The following is a 23,721-nucleotide window of genomic DNA, read 5'->3' on the forward strand; positions in this document are numbered from 1 at the left end:
TTCTGTCCCTCCTGGAGAGGGTCATGTTGGGAGGTATGGAGGTGTGGGGCGCTCACCTGGTGTGTCTGGTGAGTAGCTGTGTCTTTGCTGTGTAACATGGAGAGGCAGAGGGTGTCTGGCACTGTCTGTGGGCTCACTGGGCTGGTTCTCTGTCATGTGAGTCAGTCATGTGAGTCAGAGGCTCCACCCAGCGTTACAGCTCCAGACACACTTTGAGTGACAGATGTAGCCAAATATATAAGAGATATACAGTATGTCATCTTTTTTATTTATTTTTTATTAGGGTGTCTTGCTATATGTCTTAACTTGTTTTTTAGGATTGTGGCCACATATGGGAGAGGGAGAGCAAGATGGCGGCGCGAGCAGATCGCGAGGCCCAGCGTCTCCGAATACGCGGCATATTAACACTATACCTGGTGGTCCAGGGGCTGTTCTGGGGGGTGGATGCCGCCAGACTTGTCTATTTGCCGGGCGAGCTGGTCCGCATCGGTGCAGACGGCGGCTGGAGCGGCATCATGGAGGGGGCGGCGGATGTCGCGCGCTGTGACCCGGCGGTTGCCATGGAGCCGGAGGTCACACATCCTGCTTGGCCGGGCAGTACACGGAGGAGGCGGCGGGATAGGAGACAGAGGAGGGGGAAACGGGGGGGTCTGCGGGAGAGACTGAGGCAATCACCTACTCCCCACCATTTACCTGGCTAATGTGAGATCCCTGGCAAATAAAATGGATGAACGGCAACTGAACATCAGGCACAGTAAGAGATTCTTTGACTGTAATCTTACTATCTTTACAGAAACATGGCTGAATGATAGCATACCGGACAGTGTTATCAATCTACCTGACCGCTGTGTTGTTAGGGCCGATAGAATAGCTGCTGATGCTGGAAAATCTAGAGGAGGATTGTTATGCATTTATATTAATAACGCATGGTGCAAGGACTTTGTGGTTACAGAGAGACACTGCTCAGCTGACCTGGAATTCCTCCTGATTAAATGCAGGCCTTTTTATATACCCCGGGAGTTCACCTCCATCTTTATTATAGCAGCTTATATTCCCCCGGATGCTACGGCAAAAGTGGCCATGGAGGGTCTATATATGACCATCAACAAACATCTGACTGCTAACCCAGAGGTGGTTTTCATAGCTGCTGGGGACTTACAAACTTAAAAACAGTTTTACCAAAATTCTATCAGCATGTCTCCTGCAAAACGAGAGGTGACAAAGTCTTGGACCACGTATATACCAACATCCATGAGGCTTATGTGGTAGCTGCTCTTCCTCATTTGGGGCAGTCAGACCACCTATCTCTATTTCTATCTCCTAAATACATTTCATTAAGACAACGGGTGAAACCAACCGTTAAAGTCATTAAAGTTTGGCCTGTGGGAGCCGATGTATCACTACGGGAGCAGTTTGGTCTGACGGACTGGAATCGGTTTAGACCACATGATCTGAGTGGCTCAGATATAGCTGCTGATTCAAACCTGTATGCTTCTGCTGTTTTGGACTATGTCAATACTACCATTGATAATGTTACCACCTGGAAAAAGATTACTGTATACCCGAATGAGAAGCCGTGGATGAATAGGGAGGTTCGGCTTCTGCTCAGGGCCCGTAACATTGCCTTTAGAGAAGGGGATGTAGTGGCCTATGGCACAGCTAGGGCTAATTTGAAGAAGGGTATTGTCAGTGCTAAACATTGCTATAGGCTTAAGATAGAGGAGCATTTAGTAAGATCTGATCATCGTCGTTTATGGCAGGGTATCCGGGGTATCAGCAACTATAAAGCAGGGGAATCTAGTTCTGCCCTTGATATGGATGTCTCCTCATTAAATGAGTTGAACCATTTTTATGCACGGTTCGATAGAGACAACAGTGAAAGGGTGACTAGATTGCCCTCATCTGGCCAACCTCTTGTATTAACATCTGCGGAGGTCCTAGCTGGTTTCAATCAAATCAATGCAAACAAATCGGCTGGTCCAGATGGCATACCGGGACGGGTGCTGAGGGCATGCACCGAGCAGTTGACGGGGGTGTTTACGGATATTTTCAATCTGTCCTTATATGCGTCAGCTGTTCCGGCATGCTTTAAAAGCACTACTATTATCCCGGTGCCAAAAAATTCCAGGCCGATGAGTTTGAATGATTATCGTCCTGTGGCTCTTACACCGATAATTATGAAGTGCTTTGAACGGTTGGTGTTAGCACATCTGAAGGCTGGTCTTTCACCTACTTTGGATCCATTTCAATTTGCTTATCGCAGCAATAGAAGCATTGACGATGCAGTCTCCTTGTTAATGCATTCTGTATTATCACATCTGGACAAAAGTAACACGTATGTCCGACTGTTGTTTGTCGACTTCAGTTCGGCGTTTAATACGGTGATACCATCTAGGCTAGTCTTAAAACTTCTTGAACTAGGGATCAGTAGTTCCCTATGTAATTGGATAGGGGATTTTTTGAGTAATAGGCCTCAGGCGGTTAGAGCAGGGGTGAATAGCTCAGATCTGGTGACACTGAATACGGGGGTACCGCAAGGCTGTGTATTAAGCCCGTTTCTCTATTCTATCTTTACGTCCGACTGCAAACCAGTTTACAATTCCAATATCATTATTAAATTTGCTGATGATACAACATTAATTGGCCTCATTAATGATAACGATGAAACGGCATATAGAGAGGAGATTCAGCATTTGGCTGAGTGGTGTAGTGCCAATAATCTCTTTCTCAACGCAAGTAAAACAAAAGAGATAGTGGTAGATTTCCGTAGAAAAAAACCTTCCCCAGTTATGCCGGTACAGATTAATGGGACAAATGTTGACCAAGTTTCTAATTTTAAATTCTTAGGCACTTATATTTATGAGGATTTAACGTGGTCAACTAACATAAAATGCTTGGTAAAAAAGGCCCATCAACGCCTTTTTTTCCTCAGAATGCTGAAAAAACAGCAATTGTCACTACGAATTTTGGTTAATTTCTATCGTTGTGCAGTGGAGAGCATTCTGACCAGTTGTATCTCCGTCTGGTATAGGAATTGTACTGTTGCAGAACGGAAGTCAATCCAGAGGGTAATTAAACTGGCCCAACGGATAATGGGAACTACTCTCCCCTCTGCTGATGACATTCAGCGGAAGCGGTGTCTGCGTAGGGCGCATAATATTTTAAAAGATGGTACCCACCCGGCTAATGGGTTGTTTGTATTACTGCCTTCGGGTAGACGGTTTAGCTGCCTAAGGAGTAGGACCAGTAGGATGAAGAATAGTTTCTTTCCCAGGGCCATTTTAGAATTAAATGCTAGTTTGGGTCAGGGGGGGGAGGGTAATTGGGATTTAAGTTTTATGGTAATTACCTGTGGATCACTTTGTATTTTATTATATGTATGTATTTGGATGGATACTAAACTGAGTTTTGTCACCCTAATTGGGGTGATGACAATAAAGACGTATCTAATCTAATCATATCAATTTTATAGTTGTCTGCATTATTTAATACATTTTATTGATAGATCAGTATTCCTATTTTGCGCAGTTTATTTCCCTTACTGTTTTGTCCAAATTCAGGCTTTGTGGGCCGCCCTATATTAAACAGCGGCAATATCTGGAATACCTATATTTTAATAGAACGCCTGTTCTATTTAGCGCCGGTCTTTTTTTCTGCTCCCAAGCTTTAAGCAACAAGGCCCTTCTAGCCGTCACTGAAGTGGCAGACACCTTGGAAGCCATCTTGACTCCCTCTTCCCTGCCTCACAGGTGCCGCCTTTAATTTCTCTGCCAAAGCAAATGCTTTGGAATCAGGCTGGAACAGTGAACATAAGGTGTTTGCCCAGGAAATCATGGCCTTAGAGACCCAGGCTGAAGCAATAATTGGTTGAAATATAAAGCCAACACCCTCAAACACAGCCTTTAAGCAACCCTCTAACTTCTTATTTACAGGGTCATTAAATGCAGCACCGTCTTGTACAGGCAGAGCGGTAGCTTTTGACAATCTAGCCACTGGGGCATCTGCCAGTGGAACAGTCTCCCACAATTTCACGTGTTCTTGTGGTAATGGGTATAAAGTCAGAAACTTTCTGGGCATAAGAGGCTTTTTTATTTATTTATTTACAGTGTCTTATATAGCGCAGCAGATTCCGTTACAGTGTCTTATATAGCCCAGCAGATTCCGTTACAGCGTCTTATATAGCGCAGCAGATTACGTTACAGTCTCTTATATAGCGCAGCAGATTCCGTTACAGTGTCTTATATAGCGCAGCAGATTCCGTTACAGCGTCTTATATAGCGCAGCAGATTACGTTACAGTCTCTTATATAGCGCAGCAGATTACGTTACAGTGTCTTATATAGCGCAGCAGATTACGTTACAGTCTCTTATATAGCGCAGCAGATTCCGTTACAGCGTCTTATATAGCGCAGCAGATTACGTTACAGTCTCTTATATAGCGCAGCAGATTACGTTACAGTGTCTTATATAGCGCAGCAGATTCCGTTACAGTGTCTTATATAGCGCAGCAGATTCCGTTACAGCGTCTTATATAGCGCAGCAGATTACGTTACAGTCTCTTATATAGCGCAGCAGATTACATTACAGTGTCTTATATAGCGCAGCAGATTCCGTTACAGCGTCTTATATAGCGCAGCAGATTCCGTTACAGTGTCTTATATAGCGCAGGAGATTCCGTTACAGTGTCTTATATAGCGCGGCAGATTCCGTTATAGTGTCTTATATAGCGCAGCAGATTCCGTTACAGTGTCTTATATAGCGCAGCAGATTCCGTTAGTGTCTTATATAGCGCAGCAGATTCCGTTACAGTGTCTTATATAGCGCAGCAGATTCCGTTACAGTGTCTTATATAGCGCAGCAGATTCTGTTACAGTGTCTTATATAGCGCAGCAGATTCCGTTACAGCGTCTTATATAGCGCAGCAGATTCTGTTACAGCGTCTTATATAGCGCAGCAGATTCCGTTACAGTGTCTTATATAGCGCAGCAGATTCCGTTACAGTGTCTTATATAGCGCAGCAGATTCCGTTACAGCGTCTTATATAGCGCAGCAGATTCCGTTACAGTGTCTTATATAGCGCAGCAGATTCCGTTACAGCGTCTTATATAGCGCAGCAGATTCCGTTACAGCGTCTTATATAGCGCAGCAGATTCCGTTACAGCGTCTTATATAGAGCAGCAGATTCCGTTACAGTGTCTTATATAGCGCAGCTGATTCCGTTACAGCGTCTTATATAGCGCAGCAGATTCCGTTACAGCGTCTTATATAGCGCAGCAGATTCTGTTACAGTGTCTTATATAGCGCAGCAGATTCTGTTACAGTTTCTTATATAGCGCAGCAGATTCTGTTACAGTGTCTTATATAGCGCAGCAGATTCCGTTACAGTGTCTTATATAGCGCAGCAGATTCCGTTACAGTGTCTTATATAGCGCAGCAGATTCCGTTACAGTGTCTTATATAGCGCAGCAGATTCCGTTACAGCGTCTTATATAGCGCAGCAGATTCTGTTATAGCGTCTTATATAGCGCAGAAGATTCCGTTACAGTGTCTTATATAGCGCAGCAGATTCTTTTACAGCGTCTTATATAGCGCAGAAGATTCCGTTACATGATCTTATATAGCGCAGAACATTCCATTACAGCGTCTTATATAGTGCAGCAGATTCAGTTACATGATCTTATATAGCGCAGAACATTCCGTTACAGCGTCTTATATAGCGCAGCAGATTTCGTTACAGTGTCTTATATAGCGCAGCAGATTCTGTTACAGAGTCTTATATAGCGCAGAAGATTCCGTTACATGATCTTATATAGCGCAGAACATTCCATTACAGCGTCTTATATAGTGCAGCAGATTCCGTTACATGATCTTATATAGCGCAGCAGATTCCGTTACAGTGTCTTATATAGCGCAGCAGATTCCGTTACAGTGTCTTATATAGCGCAGCAGATTCCGTTACAGCGTCTTATATAGCGCAGCAGATTCCGTTACAGCGTCTTATATAGCACAGCAGATTCTGTTATAGTGTCTTATATAGCGCAGCAGATTCCGTTACAGCATCTTATATAGTGCAGCAGATTCCGTTACAGTGTCTTATATAGTGCAGCAGATTCCGATACAGCGTCTTATATAGCGCAGCATATTCCGTTACAGTGTCTTATATAGCGCAGCAGATTCCATTACAGTGTCTCATATAACGCAGCAGATTCCATTACAGTGTCTTATATAGCGCAGCAGATTCCGTTACAGTGTCTTATATAGCGCAGCAGATTCCATTACAGTTTCTTATATAGCGCAGCAGATTCTGTTGCGCTTACAATAGTAGACAGTGATAAAACAAACTGGGTAACAACAGACAGACTTGGAGGTAGGAGGGCCCTGCTGCAAGCTTACAATCTATAGGGATATAGGGGGGAAACACAAGGACAGGCACCATTAATAGCATAGCAGTCCCACCAAGTTACAGGTCCAGAAGGGAAGCTATATAATACATAAGTGCCTCGGAGGGTTATGCATATGGAACTTAAATATAATAGGCTTGCCTGAAGAGGTGCGTTTTCAGGGAACACTGAAAGTTTGGAGGCTGGTGGAGAGTCTTATTGTGCATGGAAGGGCATTCCATAGGATGGGAGCAGCCCGATGAAAGTCCTGTAATAGTGAATGGGAGCTAGTGATCCGTGCAGAAGAGAGACGCAGATCTTGTGCAGAGCGGAGTGGTCGAGATGGGAGATATTTTGTGATAAGTAGAGAGATGTAAGCTGGTGCAGTATGGTTAATAGCTTTATATGACGTCACAACCTATCCGACTTGGAGATCCACGCAAGCAGACTGTCAGTTTGCCCTACAGGAGAAGCGCAGCCCTCCTCACGCTGCCGGCTAATTGCCGCCCCACGCCGACCAGAACCCACAGCCGCACAAACCTTAGTGCTGGTTCACCGCTGACTGTTTGACCCATCAGACAGCTGAAGTGCAGCGTTCCCCCTCGCTGCCGGCCATCAGCTGTTCTCACCAGCCGCTCTCCTCACTACATCAGGGGAGCTGAGCTCCTATACCAAACGGAGCACCCGACATTAGAAGCACCTTAAGCTACTCCTTCTCCGCCGTGGTCAGTGCGGGTAATCCGTACCGAACCACTGGCAGGCTACACCGGCTTATTGCCAAAAGAAGCAACAGGGCTATCAGATAGTGGAGACACCATCCTCCCAAACACCTGGTAATCGATTGCTGGAGAATTTCCACCCCGATCTAATTTGACACGAAAACAAGTGTGACTACAAAGGGTGAGCATAATATATATCTGTGACTGCACTTCCATGTTCACAACTGATATCATCGATATTACTTTATAACAAACCAGACCACATATGACCTGGACATCTTTTTCTCACTCTTTTACTATAAAAGTGATATATCTACAATTGACTGTAGTGAAACAAATTACACCGTTGAGAGTCTGCTGCTACTAATCTATCAGTATATATCTATATACTAATTGGGATCCCAACTCCATAGTCCAATCAAGTATTGTCTTTACACTTTTTATTTTATTGTTTATAAACTCGTTTTATCTTTACTAACTGTATATGTGTTGCTAATTTTCTATTTTTACTATATAAAACTATTTAAAATACAAACAGTGTGTCCAATTCTCATTCATCTTTACAGCCAATCAGTATATTCAATTTATTATTCATTTGTTATATCAGCAGCGCAATTCACTCCAAATCCCCCCCCCCCCCCCCCCCCAAGCTTTATATGAGAGTAGAAGTGTTTTATATTGAATACGGTAAGATACAGGCAACCAATGAAGGGACTGGCAGAGTGGATCAGCAGACGATGAGAGTCTTGCAAGGAAGATCAGCCTAGCAGCAGCATTTAATATGGATTGCAGTGGTGAGAGTCTGTTCTTGGGAAGAGCAGTTAGGAGACTATTGCAATAATCAATGCGGGATATAATGAGTGCATGGAACAGAGATTTAGTAGTGTCTTGTGTGAGATACGGTTGTATTATGTTTTTTAGATGCATGTAACATGATTTGGAGACAGATTGAATGTGGGGAAGAAAGGACAGTTCAGAGTCGAGGATGACCCCTAAGTAACGAGCTTGTGGGGTAGGGTAGATTGTCGAGTTGTCAACAGCGATGGAGATGTCAGGATGGTAACTTTTCTTAGTTGGCGGGAATATAAGTAATTCTGTTTTGAAAATATTGAGTTTGAGTTGGCGAGAAGACATCCAAGATGAGATGGTAGAGAGACATTCAGAGACTCGGCCCAAAACCACTGGTGACAACTCTGAGGTTGATAGATAGATTTGAGTATCATCCGCATATAAGTGGTACTGAAATCCGAAAGAGCTGATTAGTTTGCCAAGCGAGGAAGTATAGTATTTTATCTGGCATTTCCACGCTCCACCCAGCAATTCCTGCAAGGAAAAAAGGAAGATCCCGCTAATTACAGACCCGTTAGTTTAACATCAATTGTGGGTAAACTATTTGAAGGATTTTTAAGGGATGGTATCCAGGAATATTTAGATCATCACCGTCTACTCAGTACTAACCAACATAGTTTAATGAAAAATCGTTCATGCCAAACTAATCTACTAGGGTTCTATGAAGAGGTTAGCAAAAACCTTGATAATGGAAATGCTGTAGATGTGATTTTCCTAGATTTCGCTAAAGCATTTGATACTGTCCCACACAAGAGATTGATTAATAAAATGGAGAACCTAGGATTGGGTGAAAATATCTGCCGATGGGTAGGGAATTGGCTATGTAATAGAGAACAAAGAGTGGTTTTGAATGGTGCCGTATCAGATATGATACCGGTACTAAGTGGAGTGCCCCAGGGTTCGGTTTTGGGGCCCATTTTGTTTAACATTTTTATTAACGATATTGGGATAGGGTTACTCAGCAATGTATCCATCTTTGCGGACGATACAAAACTTAGCAAAGTCATCAAATCATCAGAAGATGTCACCATGCTTCAAAATGATCTTGCAATTCTAGATGAGTGGGCAAAAAAATGGAAGATGAGGTTCAATGTAGATAAATGTAAGGTTATGCACCTTGGGAGACACAACCAGTGTGCAAGTTACAACCTTAGCGGAGAGGAACTGGGTAATTCCATACTTGAAAAGGATCTAGGAGTCCAAATAGACAGCAAACTAGGATGTAGTGCCCATTGTAATGTAGCTACAAAAAAGGCCAACAAAATTCTGGCATGTATTAAGAGGGGAATGGAAACTAGGGACTCGAGAGTAATTATGCCATTATATAAAGCATTGGTGAGACCTCACCTAGATTACGGAGTACAGTTCTGGGCCCCACACTATAAAAAGGACATCATAGAATTAGAAAAAGTCCAAAGGCGAGCAACAAAGCTTATTAGGGGAATGGAGAATTTAAGCTACGGGGAGAGATTAAGCAATTTGGGACTATTTACATTAGAAAAGAGACGTTTAAGGGGGGACATGCTCAACATGTACAAGTATATCAAGGGCCAATATAAGGAACTGTCACACAGTTTCTACTAGAAAGGAATCTAGGACGCGAGGGCATGAGTATAGATTAGAAGAAAAAAGATTTCATTCAGCTAGTAGAAATAATTTCTTTACAGTCAGAACAGTCAAACTCTGGAACTCTCTTCCCAGAGAGGTGGTAACGGCTGGCTCATTAAATGCGTTCAAGGCAAAGTTGGACAAACATTTACTGGAGAAAAACATCCATGGGTACAAATAAGAAATATAATCTGTCTGTAAAATATCAGAACCTACTAAATCAGCAATGGATATCTATACCAGGTTGAACTAGATGGACGCAAGTCTTTTTTCAGCCTTACCTACTATGTAACTATGTAACTATGCCTTCATCCGAAGGGAACATGACTGCGTCCCTGCGCTTTCTCTTAAACACACCCTGCTGTGGGGTTTTATCCCCTTCAGATAAATTCAAAGCTTGTGATGATCAAATCATCCACACCAGGGACAGAGACATCCTCTTCTCTCTGATCCCATGCTACAGTATATCTTCTACACATTCCCCTTCTTCCTCTGACTCCACATTAGGGACAGGTGGGGATGATAAGGACAGCCTGGGGGAGCCCTCAGACTCCTTAGTAAACTGCTCCATAAGGGAATTACATTTTTGCACTCCTTGAGCAGTGTCCTGCATTACTTGCAGGAAAGCAGGGTCCCATTGTGTGGGGGGAATAGAGCCCATAGAAATCTGAGAGGATGACAATGGTCTGGGAGATCTCACCAACTCATCTCTCTGCCTGTTTAACACTTGTACTAAAGCAGACACAGACTTCCACAGAGCAACAGCCCAAGCAGGTTCTGGCTGCACAGCCCTCTGGGCTTGCGCTCCATTAGGCACAGACTCGCATAAAGGGCAAATGTCAGATGCACGTGAAGGAAGTCTCTGATAGTTGTGAGTGGCAACCCTTATGCAAACAGTGGAAGATAGTGAACTCGCTATGTTAAATTCCCTTAGCAACACCAGTTGCATGTAAGGATCCAGTGAGGAGGATACAATGGCAATGCTTTAGGTAGTTTATTGCTGTACCTTGAGATGATGCACAGATAGACCTTGAGGGATGATACATAGAGGTCAAAGCAAAAATCATTTCTGCAGCTCAGGAAAACATGTCTGCTACACATGAGGCTGACACAGGAACTGGAAGTGAGCTCACAGAACAGGAGTAGTCACATGACACATACATATGGTAATTACATTAACTTACAGAGGTAAATATAACATTGGCCATTAGATGGCAGCAAAGGATAACAAATGCATAAGAACTCAATAAATCATATAGCATCCATACAAAATGGTAGATTCAATTTGAGAAACCCTAACTAGGGCAGCACACCCCCTGTCTGAAATCCTAGGATTTCACTTTACCCTATAATTTCACATTATGGATTAATGTCCATGAGATAATCAACGATGGTTCTGACCTGAAAGACAAAATACACAAATACAAAACACAACAATACTGGAATTTGTATATGGAGTAGTCCAATGGACAAGTCTCTCAAGCACGTATCAAGTGATGAAACAAATTAAACAAGGTTCTTGAAGAAGAGTAAGGTATTCCCTTTTCCATCTGCTCCTGAAACAGTAGGCGAGATGTTGAACATGTTTCCACCTCTTCTGATCTGGAAGGTTTTCAGGTGGACTAGGAACAGTTCCAAGTTTTTGAATGAGAAGAGTTGCTGGAGTAAGAATAACAGGGGTCTCTGGATCCATGGATACAGGAACAAGAGGTCTTGAATTGACGATAGCAGTCACTTCAGCTAAAAATGTGGTTAGAGTCTCATAGGTAAGCCTAGAGAAGTTGGAATTCATAAGCATAGAGTCTAGAATTTTACGAGAGACGCCTATCATCCTTTCCCATGAACCGCCCATATGAGATGCATGAGGAGGGTTGAAGATCCATCTGCAACCATTGTCAGCCAAGTAGTCTTGAATTGGTTTAGAGTTAATTTGTAATTCTCGACAGGCACCTGTGAAGTTGGTTCCACAGTCAGATCTCAACTGCTTTACTGGTCCTCTGATGGCAAGAAATCGTCTTAAAGCATTGATGAAGCTAGAAACGTCCATGGATTCTATTACTTCTATGTGTATAGCATGTACACTCATGCAAGTAAATAACACTGCCCATCGTTTGCTATCTACATGACCACCTCTGGTCCTACGTGCACTGACCGTCCATGGTCCAAAGACATCCAGACCAACATAGGTAAATGGTGGTTCGGTACTTGTCCTATCAGCTGGCAAATCAGACATCTGCTGTTGTTGCAAATTACCCCTTAATTTGCGACACTGAATACAATGATGAATTATGTGGGCAATCAGTCTTTTTGCTCCTACTATCCAAAGGCCTGCAGCCCTTAAAGCACCTTCAGTGAAATGTCTGCCTTGGTGCTTTACCTTTTCGTGATAATGCCGTATCAGCAGGGTGGTGACATGGTGATGGCCAGGAATAATGAGAGGATTCATTTCTGACGTCTCCAACTTGGCGCTGGTTAAACCAACACCTACCCTCAGCATACCCTGATCGTCAATTACTGGTTTCAAGTTGACTATACGGCTGTTCTTAGGAATGTCTCTGTTGTCACAAATACATTTGAGTTCCATATCAAAGGCACTCTGCTGTACATTTCGTATCACCATCAACTCACTTAGAGTAATTTCCTCTGCAGAGAGAGGTTTCTGACACACATGCCAACCATGACAATCAGCGTTAGTGTTCTTAGCACAATAGCACCGTACAATGTGAACTAACCTTGTGATGGTGCGTACAAGATTTAGCCATCTGGAGAAGCGTTCAAATCAATGACAGCCCAAGCCAACCTTCTCTTTGGACATTGTGATAAGAGTACTTATTTCAGGATGAATCTCTGGGTTGATGTCAGGGTCTTGGAGACTGAAGACATTAGTAGGGAAGTTTCTTCAGGCTGGTTCTGCAAGAACTCTGAGCCTGTCAACCAAGAAGAATTTTTAGAGGCACTATAAGACGCTGGTCTGGTGGCACAATCTGCAGGATTGAGATGTGTTGGAACATAGTGCCATTGTTCAGGTTTAGAGGATTTTCTGATCCTTTCAATGCGGTTACTGACATAAACATAGAAGCGTTTCATCTGGTTGCTTATATAACCCAGAACGACCTTGCTATCTGTGTAAAACTGAACATCATCTATGTGAATATCCAACTCTCGCTGTATAAAGTCTGCAATCTCTACAGCCAGTACAGTTGCACAAAGTTCAAGCCTAGGAATGGTATGTTCAGTCCTAGGAGCTAATTTAGCCTTCCCAAATAGAAATCCAACATGAGTTTCATTACAAGAGTCTATTACCTTCAAATAGGCGACAGCTGCTATGGCTTCAGTAGATGCATCAGAGAATACAGTATGTGGATTTCCTTTCTCTGACTTGTGGCAAGAGACGTTGGAGTGTAACATTGTTGTACATGAATCCCATGTAAGGCTTGTAGAGATTCCTTCCAAGACTCCTAGCTTCGCTGTATGTCTGTAGGTAGTGGAGCATCCCAGTCCTCAATAGACTCTGAGAGCTGTCTTAACAGAAATTTGCCTTGTACGGTTAAGGGTGCTACAAATCCCAGTGGATCATATAGGCTGTTCACCACTGAGAGGACTCCCCGCTTGGTAAATGGCTTATCTGCACAACTTACTTGAATGCCGAAGGAATCATGCAACAAGTCCCACTGCAAACCCAGACTTCTCTGTACTAGTGGATTGCCTTGGCCGAGATCCAAGTCTCTAAATTTTGTGGCATAATCGCTGGGTTGAAAAGCTTTCATGACAGCAGCACTATTGGAAGCAATTTTATGTAACCTTAGATGAGCCTTAGAAAGCATACCTTGTGTTCTTTTAAGCAGATCCATAGCTTCTTCTGCTGTAGGTAAAGATTTGAGTGCGTCGTCCACATAGAAGTCTCTTTCAATGAAGTGTCGGGCATCTTTTCCAAACTCTGATTCGCCATCAGAGGCAGTCCTATGTAGGCCATATGTAGCGACTGCGGGTGAAGGACTGTTGCCAAACACATGCACCTTCATGCGGTATTCAACCATTTCCTGTCTGGTATCATTGTCTCTGTGCCCTAGAAACCTAAGGTAATTGTCGTACAATAAAACAATAGAACATTTGTTCAATGTCTGTCAGTAATGGCAACTGGCTCCTTTCTGAATCTCATAAGCACTCCTACCAGATTGTTGGTTAGGTTCGGACCAGTGAGGAGAACGTCATTCAGAGATACGCCACAATGCTTGGCACTTGAGTCGAATACCACCCTGATTTGCTTGGGTTTACGTGGGTGATATACTCCGAAGGAGGGAAGATACCAGCATTCTTCATGCTCTTGCAAGGGTGGAGCTAGCTCTGCATGGTCATTTTGAAGTATCTTATTCATAAAGGTCACAAAGTGATCTTTCATTTCAGACTTTCTTTTTAATGTATGTTGCAATGACATGAATCTGGATAAAGCCTGTTCTCGGTTGTTTGGCAGTCTTGTTCTAACATTCCGAAAGGGTAAAGGTGCAACCCAGTAGTTAGACTCATCCTTGCAAAATCCACTGTGCAAAACACTGATCTTCCTAAGTCATCATAAGGTGTAGGAATTACTTCTGGCACCTGGATAAGGTCAGAGAACTTTTCTCTCACTTCATAGTGATGTGAGCATGGCTTGAAGTGAGTTGTGCGACCATTTTTGAGCACATAAGTTTTAAAAGAGTTAACTTGAGAAGGTTTATGGCTCTTGCCCAGGCACACATTGCCGACAATTACCCAGCCTAAATCAAGTCTTTGTGCATATGGGGCGTCATCTGGACCATTGCAATATTGGCGTACCTTATGGACCCTCAGAATGTCTCTTCCCAGTAATAGTAGAATGTCAGCATTCATGTCCATCAGAGGAATTTCTTTAGCAAGGTGTTTTAGGTGGGGATGATGATGTGCAGCCTCTAGAGTAGGAATTTCTTCTCTTTCATCAGGTATCTGGTCACATTCAATTAATGTTGGTAAGGGTATGTGGGTATTCCCCTTGATTGAGGAGATAACATATCCAGTGGCCCTTCTGCCGAAAGTCTCTGTATGACCGGCGCAGGTGTCAATGGAATATGGCATTGCTTGTCCCTTTATACCGAAGATCTCAAAGAATTTAGGTTTTGCTAAAGACCTGTTGCTCTGTTCGTCTATAATGGCGTACATTCTGGTGGCTTTCTCAGATTGCCCTTATGGATAGACCTTGACCAGACAAACCTTAGCACAGCATTTGGGATTGTTATCTTCCCCACATACTTCCATGCATGATGAGGAAACTGTGGTTGTAGCTGAGTCTTGAGGTTGTAGCTCCCCGCCATGTTTTGCAACGGGGTTAGGCGCTGTTGAAAGTTGTGTGTTCTCTGGAGGTAGAGTGGGATGCATGGCTGTAACGTGTCTATCGCTATTGCATTCAGTGCACTTGACGGTAGCTTACAGTCTTTTGCAATGTGGTCTGAAGAGGCACAACACTTGTAAAACACTCCAAGCTCTCTTAAAGTGTCTCTGCGCTCTTGCAAAGTCTTAGCCCTAAGCCCACGACATTCCTTTAGTGGATGAGGCCTTTTGTGGATAGGGCACATACGACTGGAGACCCTTTGTTTAAGAGCAGGAGCATCTTGCATGGTGTAGGAGGGTACAGTAAGTGGGACGTTAGTCTTTCTGACAGATACTGTTCTCCTTAAATCTCTATGTTTGGTAGCAGTGTTATCATACCTTGAGGATGACGATGAAGCTGCTGGAATAGGTTCAGTGAAGTCAAAGCTGGGATCATTGTTCTTCCGAGCTTGGTCACTGATGAATCTGGAAAAGTAAGAGAAAGGGGGAAAGGACACTTTGTGTTCTCTTTTGTACCTGGAACCCTGGTCTGCCCATTTTTCCTGCATGCCGTGAGGTAGTTTGGACACCACTGGATTTACGCCATGAGCAGTGTCAAGGTAACTCAGTCCTGTCAGACGAGGATCTAACTTGGCTAGCTCTAATTCTTTTAATAGGTCACTTAGTTCCTGGAGCTTGTGGTTCTCTTTGCTAGTTATCTTTGGGAATGTTTGAAGTCTTTTGAATAAGGCACTTTCTATAGCTTCAGAACTGCCATAAGTCTGTTCAAGTCTCTCCCATGCTGCAGCAAGGCCTTCCTCTGAGTGGCCGGTATGAACTGCTCTTAATGTCTTGATGCGTTCTGCAGATTCTGGGCCTAACCAGTTGACAAGCAGGTCAAGTTCTTCCTTGGTGGTGAAGTTAAGATCATGGATTACAGCTTCAAAGCTCGATTTCCAATCTCTATAGTTCTCAGCACAGTCATCAAACTTTGAGAGACTGATGTTTATAAGCTCCCTGCGTATCATATATCTGGCAAGGTCAGACATGTCTGTTCTCCCATTCCTTGTTGCTGGATGAACTTGTGGTGCCGCTGGGGTATGTAAGTTCTCTGGTGTATAAGGCTGAGATATGTCAGGCCAAAATGATGTAGCATAAGGATTACGCTGTGGTTTAGTTACTGGGGAATCTGCTAGCTTGTAGCTGGAAATTACCTTGTCATTGGTAGGTGGCATCACCTGTTTCTGTGTGGTTATGTCTGCATTGAAGATTGGGGGTTGCATCGGTATGCGCAACTTAGAAGCTTCTGTTTTGAGAGCTGAATCTTCATGGTAAGGAGGTATAGGTGTTAGTTGCTTTAGCACATAATCAGCAGTGCGGTCTGCTGGGTTTTCTACTTCTTCTGGGATGTAGTGGTTCAGATCAGTACCTTGGCCTAATGCTTGTTCAAGGACTTTTAGTTTGGCTATGGCAGCTGCTTCTTCCTTTTCCATTTGGAGGATCTTTGCCTCAGCCTTCATCCGCGCCATTTTTTCTCTTACCTCTGCTTCCTTCTTAGCAAAATAACTTCTTACACTAGCTTCTCCTGCATCTGCACGGATTTCTATTAGCTTCTCATGTAAAGCTGACCTTCTGGAACGAGACGATCTGGCAGATGAGTATGTAAGCTTGGTTGAAGTTGATCGATGTGACCTAACTTCTTGTAAGTTTGTAATGCGGAATTCTGCTTTATATTTGGCATCTTGGCATTATTTCTTTGGAGTAGAGTCTCTATCTCAGCTAGCTCTGCTGAGGCATCATCAAAATCAGAATTACCCAGAAATGTGTTGTATTTTGCGGACAGTTTCTGGTAGCGATCATAGGCGGTAGATAAGCGATTCAAAACCACGGTTAACTCTGTTGCATCATTGTTAAAGCGTGGAAGAGCTGCTATGTGGTATTCCACTCTTTCCCATAAATCATCTAAATTGTCCTTAAATTCATCTCTGGCTGTCTCAAAGTTCTCTCTAATCTTTTGTGTTGGTTTTAACGCACGTTTAGGGCGTACATCTTGTTCTTCAGTAAGCTTGAACTCTGCTTCCTGTACATCTGAGTTATCAGAGACATGATGGACTTGCTTTTGTGCAGCCACGGAGGAATCCACAGAACCTTTTGTGGACATGTTATAACTTGCTTAGAACTGCCTCTTGAAGGTAGAATTGTGCTTTAACTTATAGGTGGAGAGCTGAGTTAGGAAGCACTTGTGGCCATGTGTTCTCATAAGATGGTGGCCAGCTCTAAACTTGCTTGCAGACTATGTGTATACATGCAGATGCTGTCGACTTAGGTTTGCTTTGACTATTCTGCCACAGATGCACGTGAAGGAAGTCTCTGATAGTTGTGAGTGGCAACCCTTATGCAAACAGTGGAAGATAGTGAACTCGCTATGTTAAATTCCCTTAGCAACACCAGTTGCATGTAAGGATCCAGTGAGGAGGATACAATGGTAATGCTTTAGGTGCTCTATGTGTCATCCCTCAAGGTATATCTGTGCATCATCTCAAGGTACAGCAATAAAATACCTAAAGCATTACCATCCCCTGGAAGCCTCAACTGTACCTGCACTAACTAAAGTGAAATAATAAAAAAACAAACACCCTAACTACCCTTTCAATGGCTGCCGCAGCAGCCCTTCAGCATAACACGCACTCCGGTGGGCACCTAACACGAACTGAGGATTCTGGGATGCAGAATGGAGGAGCCTGCTTCTCAAATCTTTAGCATAGGTGCCTGGCTCCTTCGGACCCTACTACATCCCAAGGTTGAGCTGTGTCACCAGGATGAATGATAGAGAAATAAATAAATAATTTTTAAAAATGGCGTAGGGTCCCCCCCCCCCCCCCCCATAGCTTTAACCAGCCCCAGTATCAAAGAGCCGGTCCTGATTTTAAAAAAATCAGGGAAAAATCAGGGACACAATCAAGTTTGGGTTCCCCTTATTTTTTAAAACCAGGCCGGTCCTGGTTCCCAAAATACAGGGAACAAAATGAATAGGGGTCCCCTGTATTTTGAGAACCAGCACCAGGCCCAACCAGTCAGCAGGGTACTGTCACAATCAGTGGCGGCTCCGGCCTTTAGACTTAAGGGGGGCTGCAATTTGCTGGGTACTGCTCATTGCAAATTAATTATTTGCAGGTTATTAGATTGATTTGCGCTGTACAAGTGTTTGTATGCAATTACTGTAAATAAATGATGTACTCATATGCACACAAACACAGGTACAGAGCAAAATACACACTTTTAATAACTTTAATATTAATTAAAGTACACACAATGATACTCTTAATAAAGATCTACACACAAATTTTATTAAAATAAAATAAACTTCCATGCACCTCTCTGGTGCAATGCACACCTTCCTTCAGCTGCATCACACTGACTCACTGAAGTCTGGGCATGCTCACTGTAGAGATTTGCTTCTGGGCTGCACAGACAGCAGCCCATAGAAGCACTGTAGCTCTGGAGATTTGCACAGAATGGCTTCCTGCTGGAAAGCTATTGCTGTCATCACTCCATGTACTGGCATCCCAAGAGGGGGAGGAGTTTCCAGCTCTGTGTATGATGAGCAGTAGCAGCTTCCAATAGGAATCTTCTACATGCTGAACTCCTCCCCACAGGGTTGGGCTGTTGCTGTGTCTGTCCTGCTGCTTCATGGAGCCTGGTGAGAGGAGGTTACCAGCATGTCAGAGACACAGCCAGCAAGCACCAGAACTCCGGAGGTGTGTGTGTGTATGTGTGTGTGTGTGTGTGTGTGTGGTGGTGGTGGTGTGGGGGGTGCCCGAGGGGGGAAGCACCGGAGCTCTGGTGCTGTCTGTCTGTGTCACTGGTGTTGGGATTTTGACTGGAGGGGCTGCAGCCCTATAGCAGGAGCCTTCTCTGGTCACAGCCCAGGGACACTTATCAGAGGCGTAACTAGATATCCGTAGGCCCCATAGCAAAAGTTTGTAAGGGCCCCCTGTTTAGCAACTGATGGTGATAAATGTATGCAAAACATTAGTTTGACAGCAAAGATGGGCCCCCTTCAGCTCTGGGCCCCATAGCAGCTGCACCCCCTGCACCTATGGTAGTTACGCCCCTGACACTTATAATATAAGATCTGCGGCTGGTTATAGCCGTGGGACGGGGACACCACGCCATTTTTTTCTATTTTTTTCTATTTTTTTTTTTTTACAGTAAAAAGTGCATCTGACAGTTCCTTATATTGGCCCCTGATATATTTGTACATGTTAAGCATGTCCCACCTTAAACGTCTCTTTTCTAGCGTAAACCATCCTAAATGGTTCAATCTGTCCTCATAGCTTAAATTATCCATTCCCTTTATTAGTTTTGTTGCTCTTCTTTGGGTTTTTTCCAGTTCGATGATGTCCTTTTTATGGTGCGGGCCCCAGAATTGTACTCCGTATTCTAGATGTGGTCTAACCAATGCTTTTTTGCCCACTCATATCATTTATAATAATAAAGATCTCTCTGAAGCGTGGAGACATCCTCGGTTGATCCAATTATCAGCAAAGATGGAAACATTGCTGAGTATACCCTGCCCAACATCATTAATAAATATATTACAAAAAAGGGTCCCTAGCACCGACCCCTGTGGCACTCCACTTAGTACTGGTATCATATTTTTATATTTGGCCAGCAATTAGCGGCCATTTACCACTATTTATTTTCAATGCGGCCCCTTAGTAAATTGGGAATAACCATTCTTTTGAATGGTGATTCGTATTCTGTCAGTGGCGTATACATTCATATTTGTAAATACAAATACTAATGTGCAATGAATACTATAGTAAATCCTGAAAATACGAATTTGTAAAAAATAGGTGTATTTTTGTATTCGAATACACCTATTTTTTTAATGAATTTAGCTTAGTAAATTTCTCCCATTGTGTGTTGTCCATCTGGTTGTCCATCTATGCCCCACTTTGTGCTCTGTCCATCTGATTGTCCATCTATGCCCCACTTTGTGCTCTGTCCATCTGATTGTCCATCTATGCCCCACTTTGTGCGCTGTCCATCTGGTTGTCCCTCTATGCCCCCATATGGTGCTCTGTCCATCTGGTTGTCCATCTATGCCCCACTTTGTGCTCTGTCCATCTGGTTGTCCCTCTATTGCCCCACTTTGTGCGCTGTCCATCTGGTTGTCAGTCTCTGCCCCACTTTGTGCGCTGTCCATCTGGTTGTCCCTCTATGCCCCACTTTGTGCTCTGTCCATCTGATTGTCCATCTATGCCCCACTTTGTGCTCTGTCCATCTGATTGTCCATCTATGCCCCACTTTGTGCGCTGTCCATCTGGTTGTCCCTCTATGCCCCCATATGGTGCTCTGTCCATCTGGTTGTCCATCTATGCCCCACTTTGTGCTCTGTCCATCTGGTTGTCCCTCTATGCCCCACTTTGTGCGCTGTCCATCTGGTTGTCAGTCTCTGCCCCACTTTGTGCGCTGTCCATCTGGTTGTCCCTCTATGCCCCATATGGTGTTCTGTCCATCTGGTTGTCCATCTATGACCCAATGTGGTTATCTGTCCATCTGGTTGTCCATCTATGCCCCAATATGGTGTTCTGTCCATCTGGTTGTCCCTCTATGCCCCAATGTGGTTATCTGTCCATCTGGTTGTCCCTCTATGCCCCAATGTGGTTATCTGTCCATCTGGTTGTCCCTCTATGCCCCAATATGGTGCTCTGTCCATCTGGTTGTCCCTCTATGCCCCAATATGGTGCTCTGTCCATCTGGTTGTCCCTCTATGCCCCAATATGGTGTTCTGTCCATCTGGTTGTCCCTCTATGCCCCAATATGGTGCTCCGTCTGTCTGGTTGTCCGTCTATGCCCCAATGTGGTTATCTGTCCATCTGATTGTCCATCTATGCCCCAATATGGTGCTCTGTCCATCTGGTTGTCCCTCTATGCCCCAATATGGTGTTCTGTCCATCTGGTTGTCCCTCTATGCCCCAATATGGTGCTCTGTCCATCTGGTTGTCCCTCTATGCCCCAATATGGTGCTCTGTCCATCTGGTTGTCCATCTATGCCCCACTTTGTGCGCTGTCCATTTGGTTGTCCCTCTATGCCCCAATATGGTGTTCTGTCCATCTGGTTGTCCCTCTATGCCCCAATATGGTGCTCCGTCTGTCTGGTTGTCTGTCTATGCCCCAATGTGGTTATCTGTCCATCTGATTGTCCATCTATGCCCAAATATCGTGCTCTGTCCATCTACTGTATGCCCGAATTTGGCACTCTGTCTGTTGGATTGTCCATCTATGCCCCTCATTGTGCTCTGTCCGTCTGGTTGTCCATCTATGCCCCCACATAGTGATTTGTCCATCTGTGCCCTCATATGATTCTTTGTTTTTCTATTATGTGATATACCATGTTTATAGAACCTGTCTGGTCCAATCTCTCTCTCTCTCTCTCTCTAAGCTGGCTATGCTGGAGGACACCGTACTCCAGGATAATGGACACATGTTGCAGATGAACTTCCGGGAACCACAGAGTCTGAATGGGCGTCTGGTGCTGGCAAGTTTCAAGGCCCCAGTGGGAGGAAGGAGAGCTCCTGAGGGAGGTATGTACCTGTAATGTGTCACCTGCTGTGTATCTCACGTGGGTGTGTATGTATCTATATATGTATATATCTCTATATCCACGTGTCACATGTATATGTCTTGGTCGACACCTGAAAATGGTTGATATATCATAGTTCGACCTTGCCATAAGGTTGACACAAGCTGACATGGACATGATTGACACCCACAAGGTCAACACAAGTTTTTCTTTTTTTGTGTGTGTCTATGTCGACATGGACACGTATGAGTGTAGCACGTCCCTTCAATGCACTCGCTGCGTCCGGTTCCATCCCCTCGATGCACTTGCTACGTTCACCTCCGTCCCCTTGCTCTGCTTGCTGCGTCAGTCTCCGTCCCCTTGTTGCGTCGGCCTCCATGCCGCCACTGTGCTCACCTCCATTCCATCGCTGTGTCTACCTCCATCCCCTCGCTGCAATCGCTGCATCCGCCTCCATCCCCTTGCTGTGTCTGCCTCCATCCCCTCGCTGCAATCGCTGCAATCGCCTCCATCCCCTCGCTGTATCCGCCTCTGTCCCCTCGCTGCGTCTGCCTCTGCCCCCTTGCTGCGTCCACCTCGATCCCTTCTCTGCGCTCGAAGCATCGCCTCTGTTCCCTCTCGCTGTGTCTGCATCCGTCCCCTCGATGCATCTGCCTCCATCCCCTCGCTGCATCTGCCTCCATCCCCTCGCTGTGCTCGAAGTGTCCGCCTCTGTTCTCTCACTGCACTCATTACATCTGCCTCTGTCCTCTCGCTGTGTCTGCATCCGTCCCAACACTGCACTTGCTGTGTCTTCATCCGTCCCCTTGCTGTGTCTGCCTCCCCCTTGCTGAATCTGCCTCCATCCCCTCGCTGTGCTCAAAGTGTCCGCCTTTGTTCTCTCACTGCACCCATTACATCTGCCTCTGTCCTCTCGCTGTGTCTGCATCCGTCCCCTTACTGCACTTGCTGTGTCTTCATCCGTCCCCTCGCTGTGTCTGCCTCCCCCTTGCTGCATCTGCCTCCATCCCCTCGCGGTGCTCGAAGTGTCCGCCTCTGTTCTCTCACTGCACTCATTACATCTGCCTCTGTCCTCTCGCTGTGTCTGCATCCGTCCCCTTGCTGTATCTGCCTCCCCCTTGCTGCATCTGCCTCCATCCCCTCGCTGTGCTCGAAGTGTCCGCCTCTGTTCTCTCACTGCACTCATTACATCTGCCTCTGTCCTCTCGCTGTGTCTGCATCCGTCCCCTCACTGCACTTGCTGTGTCTGCATCCGTCCCCTTTGTGTGTCTGCCTCCCCCTTGCTGCATCTGTCTCCATCCCCTCACTGTGCTCGAAGTGTCCGCCTCTGTTCTCTCACTGCACTCATTACATCCGCCTCTGTCCTCTCGCTGTGTCTGCATCCGTCCCCTCACTGCACTTGCTGTGTCTGCATCCGTCCCCTCATTGTGTCTGCCTCCCCCTTGCTGCATCTGCCTCCATCCCCTCGCTGTGCTCGAAGTGTCCGCCTCTGTTCTCTCACTGCACTCATTACATCCGCCTCTGTCCTCTCGCTGTGTCTGCATCCGTCCCAACACTGCACTTGCTGTGTCTTCATCCGTCCCCTTGCTGTGTCTGCCTCCCCCTTGCTGCATCTGCCTCCATCCCCTCGCTGTGCTCGAAGTGTCCGCCTCTGTTCTCTCACTGCACCCATTACATCTGCCTCTGTCCTCTCGCTGTGTCTGCATCCGTCCCCTCACTGCACTTGCTGTGTCTTCATCCGTCCCCTCGCTGTGTCTGCCTCCCCCTTGCTGCATCTGCCTCCATCCCCTCGCTGTGCTCGAAGTGTCCGCCTCTGTTCTCTCAATGGACTCATTACATCTGCCTCTGTCCTCTCGCTGTGTCTGCATCCGTCCCAACACTGCACTTGCTGTGTCTTCATCCGTCCCCTTGCTGTGTCTGCCTCCCCCTTGCTGCATCTGCCTCCATCCCCTCGCTGTGCTCGAAGTGTCCGCCTCTGTTCTCTCACTGCACCCATTACATCTGCCTCTGTCCTCTCGCTGTGTCTGCATCCGTCCCCTCACTGCACTTGCTGTGTCTTCATCCGTCCCCTCGCTGTGTCTGCCTCCCCCTTGCTGCATCTGCCTCCATCCCCTCGCTGTGCTCGAAGTGTCCGCCTCTGTTCTCTCACTGCACTCATTACATCTGCCTCTGTCCTCTCGCTGTGTCTGCATCCGTCCCCTCACTGCACTTGCTGTGTCTTCATCCGTCCCCTTGCTGTGTCTGCCTCCCCCTTG

General features: G+C 45.3%; 1 protein-coding gene across 1 annotated transcript in view; it reads left to right on the forward strand.

The window, feature by feature from the left end:
* Nucleotides 1-23,721, forward strand: part of CA9 (carbonic anhydrase 9) — a 376,314-nt gene that overhangs the window by 281,235 nt on the left and 71,358 nt on the right. The window contains exon 8 of the mRNA XM_083155472.1: nucleotides 21,326-21,467. Within this exon, the coding sequence (XP_083011598.1) occupies nucleotides 21,326-21,467 (142 nt within the window). The remainder of the gene's footprint in view (nucleotides 1-21,325; nucleotides 21,468-23,721) is intronic.

The sequence above is a fragment of the Crinia signifera genome, chromosome 1, assembly GCF_055691185.1.
Source record: "Crinia signifera chromosome 1, ASM5569118v1, whole genome shotgun sequence".
Taxonomy (NCBI): domain Eukaryota; kingdom Metazoa; phylum Chordata; class Amphibia; order Anura; family Myobatrachidae; genus Crinia; species Crinia signifera.